Genomic DNA, 20,108 nt, shown 5'->3' with positions numbered 1-20,108 from the left:
ACAAACTTACTCTTGAAATTACAAGAGAAAAGGCTTTAAGGACTTGCTGATGTGTTTGGCCAGTACAACTTTCCCAAATCCAGTAAACAGCAGGACAGAGCTGCTGCCATTAACTTTAAGCCTGATAGTGTCCAGTACGGGCTTCCACAGTGGAAAACTTCTTCAGAGTGGAAGAACTGACCTGTGACCCCACAAACTGATGTAATAGAGAGAGAAGTTAATGACAGGCTGAGTTTTGATGTTAGAAGTAAAGCTTGGTTACTGTTGTAGTAAGTTAGTTATCTGTTGACGTGATACATCTGTAGTAATGTAGCTACACATCTCCAGTCCAGTGTGATATGAGTGACACTTCAATACGCTTTTCATCTGTTATGTTTTATCCGTTTACAGGAAAAGATTTATAAGTTTCCCCAAAAATCCGCCACACTTTCTGATAAGTCATTCAATCACTGATCTTTTGTTGAGCTGCCAGCATCGGACTATTAAGTAATATTTCCTCACATACAGTATAGCCTTCCTTGAGCAGGATGAATACACACTTGAATTTCTAAAAGTGTCTTCTTTTCAACTAATATTTCAAGTTCAGCAGCAGAGATGATTTTCTTTTGCGCCTCGCTGCTTTCCAGACACGCCCAACACATGTCAAAACAGCCCACCATCAGGCCTTCTTCAGCGGCACTTATGCAAATCAGATGAACTGCGGTTAGGCTCATTTACATCTGCGCTTCTGTAGTCTTAGTAATTACATGCTTAGTAATAAATCCTCCCATATATTCTGGGATTCTGTATCCAGGCCCCTGCAGTCTTTGGATGGAATGAATGGACTTATAGCATGTCCAAGTCCTGCTCAGTCAGACCTGTCATTGATTGTCCCAGTGCCACGTGGTCAAATGGTCTTTCTAGATTCAGGACTTCTTATGGAGGACCCTTACTGCTGAAATTAAATATAAATAAATGAATGACTCAATAAATGAATTCATATGGCGATAAAGGCACATTTATGTCACATTTTGTGAATTAATTGTCGCCTAGATTTTAAAAAAATATTTCTGTTAATTTCTTCCTGTATTTATTTACCTTATATTAATTCCCCTCTCTTAACTTTCCCATTTAATTTCATTTTTGAATTATTGATTAATTTATGTATTTATTTCCCTTTGCATTTTTTCAACTATTTATTTCTCCAAACTCGTTTATTTCTGTATTCTCTGTTTACACTTATGAATGCATCTTTGCTTCATTATGCATATTTTCTTATTGTAAATAAATACAGAAGAAAATTCCAAAACAAAATAAATATTTTAATATATTAATTAATTTATACCACATTTGTAAAGTAATGAAAATTACAATTACATTCATTTTTAATGTTTCTGTTAATTTGTTCTATATTTATTTACCTTTATATTAATTCTGCTGTGTTTATATTCTCATTTAATTTCCTTTTTATTAATTGATGAATGTATTTGTTTATGTATTTGTTTCCTTTTGCATTTTTCCCTAAACTTATTTATTTCTGTATTTTTTTTTTTACATCCCTTAATGCATTTTTTCCTACATTATGCAAATGTTCCTACGACGAAAATAAACATGAATTATATTTATGTCACATTTATAAATGAATTTTCAATATCTTTTTTCATTTATTTATGTTCTTTTTTTATTTTGGCAGTTGCGATCTTCCATATTCAGGCAGCTTAAACCAATAAAACCTGGATACTTTTTCCTCTTCCTGCTTCCTCCCTTAACCTTGACTTACAAACCAAAGCCACCTTAAAATACACCTTCTGTAGCTGCTCATCCAGCAAGCCAACTGGCCAGCCAAAAAGTGCAGCCAGCCAAACTATAATGTAGGATTACCAGACAGCCTGTGCTCCTGCATCCGCCCTGATCGCCTCCTGTTGGCAAACCACCAGTCACCTTAAAATACCCCAGAAACACTCTGCCAAACAAAACACTGCACGTCACACTGAAACAAACAGAGTAGAGTTAATTGGTTTAGAAGAGACCTGTGTTTCACTTGGTTTAAAAGGGTTTACAAAAATGCTATTTACATGGTACCTAAAAGTGACAACAACACAAGAAAAAAAGTCAGACTCAACAACATGTAAAAACAACTACTTTGACAAAAGATGCATATTTATCCAAACAGACTGTAATATAAGAAAAAAGAGTCATTGATTGGTGCCAGTGCTGACTGATTTTTTTTTCTTCCTGTCTCTTTGCGTCACTCGTCCAGTGTCGGAGCCTAATTTGAAGGTGCGCTCACGGTTGAAGCAGAAAGTGGCAGAGAGGCGGAGCTCTCCACTCCTTCGCAGGAAGGATGGAACTGTCATCAGCACCTTTAAGAAGAGAGCCATAGAGATATCAGGTGAGCACACACACATGCACACGTGGTGCGAGGTTGGACACTGAAAAACGCAGTAGTAGTAATTCACTGTAAATACATTATTTTAAAGGGACAGTTCACCCTTCAAATCAAAAATCCGTATTTCTCCTCTTGCCTGTAGTGTTATTTATCCATTTAGATTTGCAAAGTTTTTGCAGATTTGCCTTCTCCAGAATTTAATAGGACTAAATGGCACTCAGCTTATGGTGCTCAAACCACCAAAAAAAGCTACAGCTATAGAAAGTAGTTCCTACATGAAACTGCTCATAACAAGGTCTGTATTATCTGGGACTGGGATTGTGACTGGGAGTTTTGGAAAGAGACACCAATAATATGAAATTAAATAATGCCATAAAATCATTTTAAATTTAATATTTTGGAATATTTTGTGTCATATAAATGTGTGCCAAATATTTTTTTGGCAAGTATCCAAATAAAGAGTGGGATAATACACAGTAAGTAGGTTATTATTATGAAATACACCCCATCAAGATGATGCAGGACCCCAACATGAAGCAGGACAAGGTAGACATCTCTGCAGTCCATATCTCCAAAACTCTGTAAGTCACACCAAAAAAATCTAGATGGATAAGTAGCACTACAGGCCAGAGGAAAATTATGTATTTTTGATTTTGGGGTGAATTGTCCCTTTATTAATACATTTCAATATATTTCATGAATTTATTTAAAGATTAATTCCCTTTTCTCTCTCTTTCTTTCTCTCTCTGTCTGTGTCTCTCGACCAGTCTCCTCTCTCTGTAATAGCGCTCCAGGTTCAGGTCCCAGCAGTCCCAACAGTTCCAATTCAGCTATCGCCAATGGCAACACGGGCTCGGTCCCCAACATACAGACTGAGGTACACACACACAAACAATTAACTTTAAAATGTCAAACTTTACTCTATCACCATTGCTTTGAAAGCATCGGTCACCATGGCAACTTAGATGAATCTACAGACCACCCTCTCAGCTACTTCCACAAACTAGACACCTAAGTTAACCAGTCTGTATCTGTCTGTCTGCAGCTGAGATCTCTCCATCAGACGCTGGGGGCTGATGGGACATTGAGTCCTCTGAATCTCTACACCTCGCCCTCCTTGCCGAATATCTCCCTGGGCCTCCCCGCCAACACACACATCACGGTGGGTCAACAGTTTTTGTGTTTTTTCTTCTTTTACAGACGTTTATTTTGTGATGACCAAGTTTTACAAGCTGGGACCAAGGATGTCACATGACCTGAAGTTACCACTTACAGTACAGACTTTTCCACATTGTGTGGTGGTTACCCAGAGATGTATCTGTTTGGTAACCATGGTAATGTGCCCTTCACAGGCTCCCCAGAAGCTGTCTACCCAGCAAGAAGCCGAGCGTCAAGCCATCCAATCACTGCGAGGGGGTGGAGCTCTAACAGGGAAGTTCCTCTCCACATCCTCCCTACCTGCAGGTAGTCTTTACTGTAGATAAATCTATATGTATGCATGTAAATATGTATTATCCAATGTCATGTATAGACACTCTTAGAAATAAGGGTTCCAAAAGTTTTCTTCTTGAAGAGCTGAGGTTCTACCCAGAACTATATGCTTCTAAAGAACCCTGTTTTGAAGAAAGGGTTTTTGTAAGGTGAAGGGTTCCATAAAGAACCTTTTCCATCCAAAGAATGCTTTTGGAGAAAAGAGTTCTTCAGGGATTCTTGGGAGAACCCCCTGGCAGGGTTCTAGCAGAAACCCTTGGAATATAAAATGGTTCTCGTTAGAACACCCTTGTTGAGTTCTAGATAAAACACGTGGAATAAAAAGGGGGTCCCGGTCGAACTCTTGATTGTGTTCAAGATGAAATGCTTGGAATACAAAAGGATTCTCTGTAGAACCTCGTGACTGTGTTCTCAATAAGAAATTATGGTTCTTGTTATCACTTTTATTTCTTAGAATGTTTGAGGAAAGCATTTAGTTTTGAAATGTACTGTATCATTCTGAACTCCTGCTGATTGAATGATGTTTCTCTGCAGGGGTGGGACATGATGTGGAGACTCCGCCCCCCAGCTCTCATTCTGCCCATTCCTCGTTATTGCAGCACGTCCTCCTGCTGGAGCAGGCCAGACAACAGACTGCTATGCTAGCTGGTACACACACACACACACGCACACGCACACGCAAAAGCACAAGCACACTAAAGTCTGTGATAACATCCACGGCAGTGTCCATCCGAAGTATGCAACTCATTGTCTCTGTTATGACCCTCCACCCACTCAGTCCCCATGTACAGCCAATCGCCGCTGGTTACGGCGGAGAGAGGCGTGTCCAGCGGCATGAGGTCGGTCAACAAGCTGCCTCGCCATCGGCCGCTGGCTCGGACCCAGAGCGCACCTTTGCCCCAGTCCCCCCAGGCCCTGCAGCAGCTGGTGGTCCAACAGCAACACCAGCACTTCCTTGAGAAACACTACAAGGTGCACAATTTGACACAAACACACATTCACACACACACACGCTCAAGCATTAACATAACGTTGTCTGTGCAGATGCTCTCGAAGGGGGCAGAGCTTCCCAGGCCGCCGCCCACCCACCCAGAGGAGACAGAGGAGGAGCTAACAGAGACCAATGACATGCAGGAGGACGAGGGAGGGGCAAGCCTTCACAGGTGTGGCATTTCTGACAACCAATCACACAGTATGAATGACTGATTTAACCTTACCTATAAATGTTATTGCAACTGAATGTCTGTCTTGTTATTCTGACCAATCAGGCTTCAGAAGGAGGGGTCGGACGACAGCACGCCTTCCTCTGAGCGACTTGGTGTGCACACGAAGAGTGAGGAGGAGCACGGGGGCGTGCACGTCAAAGGGGAAAGCACCGAGAGCGAGCTGGATGAAGAGGAAGAGGAAGACGACGTCATCCAGCTGAGGGAGGGCGACGAAGAGGAGAGGGGGGGCTACACACAGGTTAGTGTGTGAGCGCAGTGCTTCTCTCTACAGACACTCCGTGTGCTTCAGTCTGCTGTTTTTACATCAAAGTCCCAGCGTTTCTCAGCAGCTCCATATGCTCTACACATCACATGTTTCCCAATTAGGGGTTGTTGCACTCCAGGGGGCACATGAAAGATTGTGGAACACTGGAATTTATTTTTTAATTCAGTTAATTCAAAAGAACTTGAGGGAATGAGTTGATCAAAAAATATTTACACATATTTGTGTTTAGTACAAAAACAAACCTCCAGTTAAAAAGTTGAAATATTACATAAAAGTAGCAGATACACAGTAGAGATTAGCTATAAATAATGAATATATTTTTGAAAAAAATATCTAAAATTCAAGGATAAACAGAGTTAAAGTAAATGTTGAAAGATACATGGTGGAGAGGTCCAGTCTCTGCCACTCTGAGTTGCAGAGTATAACTGCATTGATAATTCAGAATTAATTGTATAAAAAAATATTGTGGCAGTGTTCATCTTATGTTGTGTTACTTAACACCCCATTTAAAATCAGATGAAAAGTGCACATTCAGAATGTGGTGGGTGGGATGGATGAAGAAGCTCATCTGATTGGGATGTGGGGTGCACGTCACACAAAACAGATTGGGAAGCGCTGCTTTAAGATCCCAGGTCAGTCTTCAATTCAGGACATTTTGGTTACGCAGCATCATCCCACAGAGGGATGAATCACACGGATGCATCATCAGCCGACCTCCTGCTGTTTTCTGTCTCAGTGTGTTTGTTCTGTTACAGATGTTGGGGTGTGTGTGTGTGTGTGTGTGTGTGTTAGCTGTCTGACTCATCACAGCTAACGGTTGGCCTGCTACTTCAGTCCAAACCTGAGATGGCTTCAGGTGTTTTACACCTCCGCACGCTTGTTTTCACACATAGAAATACTGATCTGCAGTGCGTTTGCGTATCACTATTGACTATTCTTTTTAGGTGCTGCTTCTTCAGAGGAACAACACATTGTGCCTTGTGAGCTCATTGCATAACATGCCTATTATCTGCTCTCAATGAAAAGTACATGTGGTTAGTTTGCCAAAATTTAACAAAGCCTGTTTCCACGTCACAGACAAGACCTAGTGTCCTCGAATAACTTGCTCATATGGCTTCAAAAGACTAACACTGTTGTATTTGAGCAGTTGTAGTTTGAATAGTTATGAGGGCGCACTATTGACGCTTATCAACCTTCTTAAAAGCTGATTTGAGCTCTTTTGTCAGTGGAGAAAGTATGGTCTGCTCCACGTAAATTTCTTCCTGTTTATTCTGTCCTCTGCCATTTGAATCATGCAGTCTCACAACTGGATCGTTTCACATTTCCATTGCATGGACCCTGCTACCCAGCCTATGTCTCCGAACTGTCAGCATGACAGAAACTTCTTGAACCCTGAGACAATATATGGAATTTGTTGGGTTGCTCGTTCAATAAGACTAGGTGCAACACAAGAAAGGGACTTTACACAGAACACTTCTGAAGTTGTAGTTCAACATTTGTAGCTCTTGCTTTGTTGTGGCTCTTGTTTTGCTGTGTTATGCAAATACAGTTGAAAATGAAAGGATCTGATTGGCTGTGTGACGACAGTCCAACTGGTTAATGAACAGAAACAGTGACCAATCATGAAGCTGATATGAAACATTCTTCTTAAATATTGATGTTTTTTCTCAGGAGAGCACATGTGATTTTCAGAATAAATATGTATTCTATAGCAGACAATTAACAATTTAATTTCAGTGGGACTGCAGATGCACTAATGACTTTTTAAAAAATTAACAATAGACAACCTGATTGACCACAAACACCCACTAACATCTGGTTTATGATTTCAATGGATGAACGGTACAATTGGCGTTCACTCCCAGGTCACACAACTTTGCAGCAGTCATGAGTGTTTATCACTCCAGCTTTGATCAGAAACGTGACATCCAAGTGGACATGTTAATTTTAACCCCCTCTCTGAGTTGCCCCTGTCAATAACTTACAAGACTCTTTTGCGCCTTTTCCATCCATATCCATGTGTTGTTTGGTTTGACTCAATATGACTCAGTGTGTCGCCCAGCACAGCAGAGTTAGCAGCCGCTTGAATGTGAATTTTTGACTAATGACAGCTTGTCTCAAGTCAAACGGTTATAAAACAATAGATTCTATAGATCCTTCACAATAAAAGACCTTTGTCATTTAGTCATCTCAAAGCTTTATTGTAAAGCAGCGAATCGGGAAATGCTGGGTTTTTATCAGCAGTAGCTTAAAACTTCTCCCATGCAGCTGACAGCAAACATGAAACAGTAAAATAAAGCAGATACCTGAAAGTAGAAACAGTCACGTAGGACAGAAATCAAACCACAGAGATTCAGTTAGAAGCTGTAAAGGAACAGAGAAACAGAGACATTTAAAGACGTCTTTCTTTCTTTCTGCTCTCCTGCACAGACATGAGCTGAGTCTGAGATTTCATGATGGCATGTCAGAAAAAAAAACAACAACAGAAAGCCAAACTTGTACATAGGTGATGGGAAAGCAGTCAATCACCTATTTCCACATTAAAAAAAAACATGTATACACTCTAAATTTGGTGCAAAAACAGTATGTGTGTAATGTGAAAGGATTTGCTTATAGAGCCAAACTCACTCTGCAGTTCCCTTCAGCTCTGTGGAACTTTATAGTGTCTTTCAGCTCATTGTTTCTGTTTTACAATCTGTAACTTTCTCTTCAGTCTCACCGTTCCCATCAGCCTCATTTGCAGCAACAACAGGATGCTGTTTTCAGTGAAAATGCAAACCCACTGCACATGACCTCATCACTAGCTGGTGAACATAATGCAGCATTAGAGAGAGAATGCCTTGAGTTATGGCATATTAGTTAGCAATGGTTGGGGCTGAAGACCACGAGTTTTGTAAATTAAAAAAAAAAAGAAGTGTCTGGGAACGGAGAGTCTGAAAGAAGTTCTTAACACACCTGCATCTGTGTAGACACTTTTTGGGCTGACGACATGGTGTTAGCTGGAGGCAAAATGAGGCACACACAGAGTAGTCGTCCACATAATCAAGCTAAAATGTCCTCTGGTTGTGTTTGTTGGATGCTAAAATTGAAGTTAATGGCTCAAGTTTTATTTTGAAAGTTTTATCACACATTTTTCACCAGCTGCTGCTGCTGTGAGCCGCAACAAAATAACCAAATTACACTTGCAAAATGTCAAGAAAGGAAATATTCTCGCACATATTTTCATTATTAAACAGAAAAATGCAACAGATCATCTTCTGAATTGAAGTTTCTCTCTTTCACCAAACTAAGACGAGCTTTAACTGCCTTGTTAACTCCATAAAAGACACTTTATTTAAACTCAACAGACAAACAAAATAAAACTAAACCATCTTGTCTAGTCTTTCCACTGTTCCAGCAATCACCTGCTCTGGTTTGGTGGAAATAAATCTTTAATTCACTGCGGTAGCAATCACAGAAGGAGCGTCCATTCATTGCGTGAGCATGTACTGGTCGGCCAGTCTGGTCCCACTGGTTAATGTGAACTGTTCCAGCTAACACTTGTGGTCCAGGAGAGTGAGTGAGTAGATCGTTCTGCAGGTTTTCTGAAAGCTCAGGGATACAGAGCAGTACCTTCTGTAGTTGTGGGGCAGTGTTGCCAGTAGTTAAAGCGAGACACGACCACAGGACACAATGAAGAGACATTCGGCACCAGTAAGGCCGTGGAAAAAAATCTCAATCCACATGTTGTGATGTATTTAATGGCGCATAGACCACCTCCATCCACAACGCTGCCTGCGCTTCTGCCTCTTTCTCAAGAGGTACATTTTTACAGCCTCATCCAGTGGTGCCATGTTTGATGTTGTCAAACTGACTCTTCTTCTTCTGGGTTCACTCTGAGCGGCGCCCTCTAGTGGATGTATTGCTTAACATCCATGCTAATGTAAAGGAAGCATGGAAGTATGTTGGCAGTGACATTTAAACCATTTAAAACATAAAACGTGTGTTTTTGCACAAGCCTTAAGACTCACCCACAACAAACATTGTAATGTTTACCCACAGAGAGGAGTCTACAGTCAATGAAGTTGCACTGCATTGTGGATAATGTAGGCAATATGGAAGAGGGGTGCAATTAAAAAGATATTTCTGGGACTGTTGCATTGATTTTGATCCTTCATTCGTCACAGCAGTGCCTTGCTGAAAGTAGTCTTTTAAACATCAGCAGGAGTGTCACATGCTGTCTTCCAGCCCTAACCTACGCACTTCAATACTTTTTATAAGATCTTTTTTCTCTCTTGCCTCATCACACCCAAATACACACCTCTAACCCGTGTCCACTGTGGGTGGTGTTTGTGCCTGAGGAGGAGGAGGCAGCTTTTATTTGAGGAGAGCGTTGAATGGATCAATCCAAAATGTATGATCGCATTTAACTATTTTTTTCTTTTTTTTCATAAGCACACAAGTACAGGATGAGTCATCAGGAGAAAGCTTTGACATTTTGCAGAAACTGAAAAGGGTAGGATTTGAATATAAAATTGCACAACACTTACCATTTTGTGACATATAAAGGATATATATGTGAAATGAGAGTGGGGAAAAAAAACACAACAAACTTGAACAAAGACGAGCTCTTCAACCATTACGGCATGAAAACAGGAGAGCTTTCACGGCTGGGTGTCCAGTCGAACTTTAGCAGAGGGACTGACACACACACACACACACACACAAACACACACACAATTGTCGACGCTGCGGTGACATCACCAGCTGATGACTCAACCACTGGACTCATCGCTGTGTGTTGCTGTATGTCTGTACATCTTCAAGTGTGTGTGTGTTTTAGTGTCCACCCACACATGATGAGTCACCCTGTTCACAGCAGGGAGCACAGCAACACCCCCTATATATAGACACTACAGACTATGAGTGTGTGTGTGTGTGTGTCTGCAGTGCACGCACACACACACACTGTGGAGGCTGGTAATCAGTGAAACTTCAAGACAGTCAGTCCAAGTGTCATGAAAACTAAGAGTGTAACAATTGTTGTTGTCATAAAAAGTGTAGTAGCAGAAATTTTTGTCAATCAAACGATCGATCAGCTAATAAGTCAATTGTAATGATAAAAAGGAAAGAATCACTCATTCTCACTGATTCACTCATTATTGATTTTTACTCTTCAATTATGCTGGAAAAAAATCTATTTTTAAAGATCCCTGTCAGATGGAAAATCTGATGGAGCTGATAAGATGTTAATTTTTTTCTTTTCACAGCATAGTCGGACTGAGTAGCAATATTATGTTTTAAAATTGCTCAGAGTTCTCTTAATGCTAATCAAAATACACATTTTAAACCATAATTCTTATTTAGCTTTGATATAGAAGGGCTACAGAGTTGACATGTTATGGTTGAAACACATCTGATAGAAATATTAGTTCATGAATTTGTATGAATAGAAAGTTTACCAGTGCTTGAGCAGTATTCCTGCCTTTCTTAAAAAACAGCAAATGAAACAGTGGTCCTTAGGGTAGAGCTAACCTTTTTTACGTCTCATTAAATCAGGTTTTTGTACAGTTGACAGAAATCTGGGACACAATTTAATGGGGACAAGATTTAAATTAAAAAATGATTTTAAAACGGTGTTGATTGTAATAGCACATTTACATACCTATGTTATCATTAGGTATTGTAAGTTTTAGATTTTGAAGGCTTTTAACATGTTTTTAGATTGTTTCAAGCAAGTTTTTGTCTGGGACGAGGGAGATTTCTGGCACAGAGCAAGTTCAGAAATAAAAATCCAACCAAAACATTAAATAAATTACATAAATTTCATAATTATAAACCCTTAAAGGATAAATCTTCTCAAAAAAATTGCATTAGAGTGCACTAGAGGCTCTAGGAGAAATATGTATTTTTTAATTTTTTGGGTGTATTGTCTCTTTAATGGTATGTTTTCATACATTGATTTTAATGAAAGTGTTCAACAATTAGAATGATAGTAGTTTGAGTGTGTGTGATGACAGGAGAGAGACAGGAGGGGGGTTGGTGTTAATCCTTCTGTCATGTTTTACACACACACACACGCACACACACACACACACTCTCTCCTCCGTCATTGCAGTGAATGGATCCGATGTCTGATTCATCCTTCTGCTATGAATCACAACTTTCTCTGCTTCTCTCTCTCTCTCTCTCTCTCTTCCCCTTCCCATCAGGCCTTGCAGCAGCTGGGTGTGCTCCAGTCCTCGCTGCCCCACAGACCCCTGGGAAGAGCGCAGTCCTCCCCTGCAGCCACTGTCAATCCCATCAAACACCTCTTCACCACTGGTCAGTTTCTTTGTGGCCTTTTTTTTTTTTTTTTTTTTTTTTTTGGGAGGTGGGGGGAGGTGTCACATCTGGTTCGTCATTGGATGGGAGTTTGACATCAGCGGTGTCAGTCCGCCTACTGTAAGCCACCATGCTTGTTGCCTAGCAACAAGGAGCTGCCCCTCTGTTAGCTGATGGCTTGGATGAATTTAGTAATCGGACTGAAATACCATAAATTCATAGGTAGGGTTTTGTCTATTGTGGTGAATTTCCTGGTTTATTAGTATATTTGAACATTTTCAAGTATAAAATCCTCTGTTTTGTTTCAGTTTTGCTACGTTAGTTTGCTCTTGCTGCTGTTTGCTGTCAGCACAAACTCATCATTTCCTTCACCAGTTTCATACTGGTGATCATGTTGCAACACGAGGTTGTGTGATGAAATGTACTTTTGTAGACAACCCAGAATAAAACATAACAAAAAAACATTCATTTTGATGGACTGAGGGGGAAGAAGCTGTTTGTAGTGTGGCAGTACAGCAATGAATACTTCTGTATCTCTTGCCCGTTTGGTTATATCTGCTGCTGGACTGCGACTGCCAGAATTCTGAAATGCCAAGTTTGTCTGTGATTTGTCTTCTGAGAATAACAACCTCATGAAAGTGATATTGCACCGGTCCAGTTTTGCAAACCCACCTGTACCTGCCCCGCAAAGCTGAGAACCAGAACTAATCCCATTACCCACAATTATTTCCAAGTCAAATCTGTACTCACCTGGGAACGTGTAGTAAGCTAGTGTAGTTTGCTAACTGGTCACAGGAGACGTGGTTTGCTTCGTGCTCCTGTGTATTATTGATGAATGTTTTATTTCACATTAACTGACACAGACCCGTCACCTGTCAACCAATCACTGTAGACATGGTGAGTTCATTCAAAAAACATGATGTCATCCATAGCAACAGAGTCAACCACCCTCTTTCTGGTATCTTAGGATTTCTCTCAGCTCCTCTCAGCAGCTTTTTTAAAAGGTCTTAAAGGGACAGTTCACCCCAAAATCAAAAATGCACATTGTTCCTCTCACCTTTAGTGCTATTTATCCATCCATCTGAGTTTTGGAGATATCAGCTGTAGAGATGTCTGCCTTTTCTCCAATATAATGGGACTAAATGGTGCTCAGCTTGTGGTGGTCAAACCGCCAAAAATATCAATTTGAAAAAATCAAAACCAGCGTCTCTCTCCAAAAATCATGACCTGGTTACTCAAGATAATTCAAAGACCATGTTATGTAGGAGCTACTTCTTTATAGTAGAAAGAAAGTAGATACCATAGATTCTACCGCTGAAAGAAAATGGTTCCAGTAGATTCTACCATAGAAAGAAAATTTACTGAGATTTAGAACCTCTGTGATTGTGACCTCAGAACAACTTAACATGAGCTGAGCACAGTCCAAGTACAGTAATATATAACATATTGACAAAAAAAGTCAAAGAATATGCTCCGATTTAGCAAGCTGAGAAATTTATTCATTCTAATTCTTATATAACATTTACAGAAAAATAGTATTTGCTGCCTAGTTTGAGACTAAATGTAGATTTTTCAAAGCTACTTTGTCATCTATGGCTGTATAGCTACAGAAACAAATAAAATCAAGCAAGCTGCAACAGCTAACCTGGCTGTGTGGTGCAGGCAGTCTGTCTATAAATAACAAAGACTATATGTGGAAATCAGTTATATTGATCACGCTCAGTGCTTATGGATCATAAAGCTCAGGACAGAATCATCGCTATACAAATGCTGTTTATATAATTCGATTATAGAAATCAGTCTGCTTACAGTGTGCATTTGGGGTCTTTTCATACAAAACGAGGCAAAAAATGAAATAAGGTGATTATTCTTTAAAAAAAAAAAAACTTAACTCCCATGATACTTCACTTCATGATAACCTTCCTGAGGCTGCTGCTGTGTGCACATTTCAATCATGAAGAGAAAACAAAAAGTAATTCTTTGTCACTGAAAAACAAAGTATCCCTAAAGCTTATGACAGATTGCCAAAAGGAAGCCAATGAGATGCAGCAGTGACTTACAGCACACTATATTTTATATGCTGTACTGTATTATAGTGCATTTGAATTATACACAATAGAGAAATTTAAGTTGCATGGTCATTTCAAAAACTTTTGAAACAGCTGTGCTGTATTTTGATAGTCAATAAAATTTAATAAATAGTAATAAAAGTCCACCTCCAGTTTAAACAATATAAAATGCAAGAAGTTTTTCAATGCATATTTTGAAATAGCTTCGATTAGTATTCAAGGATTCATCAATGTGCAAATAGTCCCTGTCCTCTCCACTCCACCTGACAGTAGCTGTTTGCCTCCTCCTCTGTTTTTCTAGCTAATCACGGTAACCAGTTACAACCAGCTTCTCTGGCTTCTTGCTGATAATGATATGTATAGTGCCACTCCCTCAATTAAAGGGATTGGTTCCTTAGGTTTATGACATCATATATTTTCAGAGCAAGAAATGCTCAAACATGGTGTTTAGTGCTTATTTTGCTTAAATATCCATGTAATGATTATATAAATATAAATTAGATGATAATATACATGAGAAATTAGAGAAAACAAAAACACTTGTTCACAGTGATTAAATTGACCTGGACAGATGTGATCACTGTATATAACCTCTGTAAATTAGTCCTATATTCTTGTAATGTAAATAGAAGATTCAGATAAAACATTTCAAATGTGTATCACATCCCAGGTTCTTACTAATGTCTGCTTCTGTCCAGTAGAAGTGTTGTGGTAAATTTAATGTCCTGCATGTCTCCATGGATCACACATGGATCACTTGTAGCTACTGACATCTTGTGGTGCTTCTTTGTTACTACAAAAATATATTGGGGAGGAGCATTAACACATATTTGTTGTTGTTCAGGGCTAATTGCAGATAATTTATCATATGAATCATAATATACATTATTTTTTTGTATTTCAGTGGGCTTTTATTTGACAACATGTGGTATTAATATCTGTCTCTTCTCTGTCTCTTCAGGGCTTGTATATGACAGTCTGATGTTGAAGCATCAGTGTGTGTGTGGCAACGCTCACATCCACCCAGAGCATGCTGGGAGAGTGCAAAGCATCTGGTCCAGACTGCAGGAGACGGGCCTGCTGGGCCGCTGCGAGGTATACACACACACACACAAACACACACACACACACACACACACACACACACCCACACACACACACACACACACACACACACACACACACACACACACACACACACACTTTGCAAACAGGACCTTTATACTCACAGAGGAGCTACGCCCACAGTGATGTAATGTCATGACCGGTGCACACACTGCAGGCTATCCCAGCATGCACTGCAATTCACTGCCAACATTCACCTCCCAGAGAAAGTGAGTGAAGCCTTCGTGGCAGTTTGATTGCACAGCTGATCTCATTTTAACATCGTTTCCATCTCCTCTGCATCCACACGCCAAAGTTTCTTTTTCCATCTCATCTGTAACAGCTCATTTTTTTACAGTAGTTACATGACCTAAGCAACTGCCAAATATCCATTCTATTATTTATTTGTTAGGTGCAAATTTAAAATGTGTAAATTCCTTACTCAGTCTCTCTCTCTCTCTGTCTGTGTGTGAGCAGAGGATTCGTGGGCGTAAAGCGTCTCTGGATGAGATCCAGTCTGTCCATTCAGAGTTCCACACTCTTCTGTATGGAACCAGTCCACTGAATCGACACAAGCTGGACCACAAGAAGCTGCTGGGTACCTGTCTGTCTGTCTGTCTGTCTGTCTGTCTCACCTCCATAGCTAACACAATGGGGCTGTGTTCACAAAAGCATTTTTCTCAGCTGAAAACACCAGGTGCTCCTCTGAAAACACCCAGCTGGGAGCGCCTTGGAGGTGCAGTGTTTTTCCAGCTGAGATGTCTTGGTCACTAATATATGGAATGTCTGCAGAATTTAACAAATAGTTTGTGTTATCATCAAATACTCAAGGTAGCCTAGTGGCTCTGTCTGAATCCTGCCTCGCCCATTTTAATAGTTGGGACAAGGGCCAAACTAAAACATCAAAGTACACATCAAATAAGATGATTTCTGTCATTTGAGGTAGTTCGTATCATGCTGATGTTTGTTCAAGTGTTAATTTATTCATCAGTTTGGTTTTAATTAGTTATTTGATGCAGTAAAAAGGGTTAGCAGGATTTTTTTTTTATTAATTAATTAATTTATTTGGGTCTCCATTAGCCACTACCAAGGTAGTAACAACTCTCCCTGCTATCCACACAAGAAAACATAGTGTAAAACAATTTATAAATCCAAGGCAAAATGAGCCAAAACAACAAGAAAAAAAAACTACAATAACCAATTAACAATAAAATCAGCACCAATGTAATGTCTACAGATCACATTCCTACATTGTATCTAAAACTAAGTTATGAATGGATGGATAAATCCGTATTTCTGGTTTTCTGTAATTCGTCCAAGTTTACACTCCTGTAACCGCAGCTCTGATTGGTTGCTTCAGGTCCAATCAGCCAGAAGATGTATGCTGTCCTTCCCTGCGGTGGAATAGGGGTGGACAGTGACACCGTATGGAATGAGATGCATTCGTCAGCCGCAGTCCGCATGGCGGTCGGCTCAGTCATCGAGCTGGCCTTCAGAGTAGCAGCAGGGGAGCTGAAGGTAACGCACATAGAAACACTTGCTGGTGTTTAGTTTTCTGAAAATAACACACTAACTGACCCGTCCTTCACTCTGCGTGTGTTTCTGCTGCAGAACGGCTTCGCAGTGGTGCGTCCGCCAGGTCACCATGCTGAGGAGTCCACCGCCATGTGAGTACACACACAAGATTACTGTCACACCACTAAACACTTCACTACATCACATACTGGTGATGACTGACAGTTTGTACCACTTTTTCTGTGTACATATATGTGTGTCCTGCATGTGTGTGTGTGAGAACAGGGGGTTTTGTTTCTTCAATTCAGTAGCCATCACTGCCAAGCTGCTGCAACAGAAACTGGGAGTGGGAAAGATCCTCATTGTGGACTGGGTGAGTAACACGGACACACACACACACACACACACACACACACACACACACACACACACACACACACACACACACACGTGATCTGTCAGAGCTGTCACAGGGAAAACAAGTATTTGGTTTTTTTTACATTTTTTTTTATGCCTTTAATTTATGTGACAGCTGAAGATATGACAGGAAAACATGAGAGAGAGAGAGAGAGAGAGAGAGAGAGAGAGAGAGAGAGAGAGAGAGAGAGAGAGAGAGAGTGGGGGGAATGACATGCAGCAAAGGGCTGTAGGCGGGAGTCAAACCCACGGATGCTGCAGAGGACTCACAGCCTCAGCACATGGAGCCAATGCTCCACCAACTGTTCTTCAAATTTGTCATGAATGACCACCTGGACTCAAAGATGATCTGATTAGAATTTGGAGGTCAGAGGTCACAGTGACCTCATAAACACATTCTTGGCCATAACTCAAAAGAAATCATATGCTAATTACGACATACACTTAATAACATATTCAAATACCTATGAACTCTTCACAGCATATATGAGTTTGGAAAGATGTGGTTGTAAACTGCAACTTAATTGGTTAACAGAGACAAACAACCATGAGGCGGTAATTCTAGTTTTGAGATATAGTCAGTATGTTGAATCCATGTGAGCTTTTTGTGTACAAGAACACACAATTCTTGTATTTAGCAAAAATTAAAATTTGTTTTCTTAATACGACAGCACAGCTTATTCACCTTGAACCAGTTTGCAACCTTTCCCATCTGGTGTCCATGTTCACATCAGAACAGTAGCTAATATGACTGTTTTGCTAAACCCTCAGTAACTGCAGAATTTTCTCTACTGTACATACTGTGAAAATGAAAGGCTGCGTTTTCCAGTCAAAGCCAGGACTGTGCTGCACCATGTATCAGACTTGAACAACAACAACATGATCAGAATTGATGGTAGAGCCTGCCAATCTGTTACACAACTAGGACTGAGCTGTCTGACCTTAAACCAGGTGACTCTTTTCTCACCTTTCTCTGCGCACAAAGATCCACCTCCTTAATAAACTCTGAGGCTGATTCATTTCCACATGACAGATCTGCAACATTTTCTTGGTTCTCAACTTGGAGAACAAGTCGTCTCCCTCATGATGTGAGCGTCCGGTTAGTATTTTAAAACTGACTGAATTAGAAAAATGAGTTGGTGTGTTCCATTAAGTGTAATTTACAGGCCAGCTGATTCATTTTGTCCCCCACACTGTCTATTTAGACTGTTGTGAAATAAACACCCAGTTGGCTTGTTGGTCAGTTTAACATCCACGCAGGTCAAGAAGTTGGCATAACTCACTGCAGTGACCCTTTTAGATTTAATCTGAAGAGAATCAGGATAAAAGCCTGTAGTAAAACATCCTGTTAGTTTCCATAACAACTCCATCACAAAGTCTTCATTATGGATTTGTACGGAAGCCCTGAGAGACAAGTGAGAATGTCTTAATCAACATTTACTCACATTTCTAGCCAAATGAAAGGCATGAGAGTAATATCATATAATTTACTAACACATGGTATTTGTGTTAAGAGTGCATGGAGAAATGAAAACTCACCAGGAAGAAAACATAAATGTTTTTAGTCCTGTTGGTGCACTTCTGCCCCTTGTGGCTGAAATGAGCATCACAACAACCACACAAGCGAGTGATCCTGACAAAAAAAACAAATCCTCTCCCAGAACTTTTTCATCTGTTTCACAGGTGAAAAAAATGAAAAGAAAAATGATCCTAGCTCATATATGTGTGTTAAAACCTTTTTTCCACCTGTTCTTAAAGGGACAGTTCACGCAAGATCAGCTGTAGAGATGTCTGCCTTCTCTTCAGTATAATGGAACTAAATGTGATGGTAAAAAGCGCCACAAAATATATGTAAAAAACTCAGCAGCATAGTCTCTTTCCAGAAATCACAAACCAGTTACTCAAGATAATCCACAGACCTTGTTGGGAGCAGTCTAATGTAGGAACTACTTTCTTTCTAGTAGAAATAAAGTAGCTCCAGTTGATTCTACAGCAGAAGAAAGATGTAAGAAGAATATGTATTGCTGATTTTGTGGTGAACTGTTCCTTTAAGATATTACAGATGCAAAACCTCCCCTGGCCCACGGTCAGGACCAAACAGCTGAGCCTTGGTCTGACAGACACAGGTGGTCTCAGTTTGGATGAAACTGAATCATGGTTTAGTTCATTTTTAGTGTGAATACATTTCTTTGGATGGTTCTAACTTTTGGACCAATTACAAGAACTTGGAAGCTGGATCAGTACATTGATCAGTGACATCAGTCGTATCTTATAAAAGAATTTCCTGTATTGACACCTGTTACCAGTATTTTATTGGATTGGTCCCATCTCTCACTTGAAGACATTATGAAAAGAGAATTTATTCCCTGCTGTTTCAGTTCTATACCTCACTATAATTAATATCCACTTATCCTGTCCAGGATGAGGATTAAATGTTGACCACGGTTACTGTGTTCAGTGTCTTTATATCATAACATCTCACTGACCTTCTCTCTGATGCCACCGTGACCTGTCACTGCAGGACATTCACCATGGCAACGGCACCCAGCAGGCCTTCTACAGTGACCCCAACGTCCTCTACATCTCCCTCCATCGCTACGATGACGGAAACTTCTTTCCTGGCAGTGGAGCTCCTGAGGAGGTGCGCACACACGCGCACACACACACATGCACACACACACACACGCACGCACAAACAGAAATCACAAAAGATGCACAACAATAAAATCTCTCTCTGTCTCTGCAGGTGGGATCAGGTGCAGGTGTTGGGTTTAATGTGAACATAGCGTGGACTGGAGGAGTAGAGCCACCTATGGGTGATGTGGAGTACCTGACTGCCTTTAGGTAAACATTACTATTATTGGATCATCTTTGAAATCAATTTTTTTCAGTGATGACCTTGTCACAAAGGACAATGGAGAGACACAAATGTATATATATATATATATTTTGTGTGTTTCCTGTTTTTCCCCCAGGAGTCATGGCCTGCCCTACTCTGACTCTGATTGGCTAGTGCTTGTTGCCTTTGGGTTGGGTAGGATTAGACTTGAGGAGCAGAGGTGCAAAGACCACAGAACCCATCGTTCAGATCCTAATTTTCCTTTGTATAATCTACTGGATCGGCAAAAAAGAAAAAACACAGTGGTATTATGGTTAAAGTATTTTAAAAATGCACTTTGCCTTAATCTTTGGCTATAGGCGGCACCATTGTAATGTAATATAAATACAGATACAAATACAAATAGATATCAGGAACATTACAGTAAACATCACAATCTGATGTAAACATAACAATCTGTTTTTATGATGACAAGTATGCCCTGTTCTCCAGTTACACCACTGAAAATAGC

General features: G+C 40.2%; 1 protein-coding gene across 2 annotated transcripts in view; it reads left to right on the top strand.

Annotated features, from left to right (window-relative positions):
• hdac5 (histone deacetylase 5) overlaps window positions 1–20,108 on the top strand; it is a 51,182-nt gene that overhangs the window by 22,681 nt on the left and 8,393 nt on the right. For both annotated transcript variants that reach the window (XM_084743668.1, XM_084743669.1), the window contains exons 7-22: window positions 2,240–2,371; window positions 3,136–3,245; window positions 3,414–3,530; window positions 3,721–3,832; window positions 4,394–4,507; window positions 4,638–4,831; window positions 4,904–5,022; window positions 5,128–5,323; window positions 11,542–11,653; window positions 14,684–14,817; window positions 15,304–15,424; window positions 16,187–16,344; window positions 16,438–16,493; window positions 16,627–16,714; window positions 19,280–19,399; window positions 19,505–19,602. In XM_084743668.1, coding sequence (XP_084599794.1) covers window positions 2,240–2,371; window positions 3,136–3,245; window positions 3,414–3,530; window positions 3,721–3,832; window positions 4,394–4,507; window positions 4,638–4,831; window positions 4,904–5,022; window positions 5,128–5,323; window positions 11,542–11,653; window positions 14,684–14,817; window positions 15,304–15,424; window positions 16,187–16,344; window positions 16,438–16,493; window positions 16,627–16,714; window positions 19,280–19,399; window positions 19,505–19,602 — 1,981 coding nt within the window. The remainder of the gene's footprint in view (window positions 1–2,239; window positions 2,372–3,135; window positions 3,246–3,413; window positions 3,531–3,720; window positions 3,833–4,393; window positions 4,508–4,637; window positions 4,832–4,903; window positions 5,023–5,127; window positions 5,324–11,541; window positions 11,654–14,683; window positions 14,818–15,303; window positions 15,425–16,186; window positions 16,345–16,437; window positions 16,494–16,626; window positions 16,715–19,279; window positions 19,400–19,504; window positions 19,603–20,108) is intronic.

This window comes from Lutjanus erythropterus, chromosome 19 (genome assembly GCF_056507025.1).
Source record: "Lutjanus erythropterus isolate fLutEry1 chromosome 19, fLutEry1.hap2, whole genome shotgun sequence".
NCBI classification, from domain to species: domain Eukaryota; kingdom Metazoa; phylum Chordata; class Actinopteri; order Lutjaniformes; family Lutjanidae; genus Lutjanus; species Lutjanus erythropterus.
The sequence above is the reverse complement of the archived record's forward strand: the minus strand, read 5'-3'. Positions and strand labels throughout refer to the sequence as shown.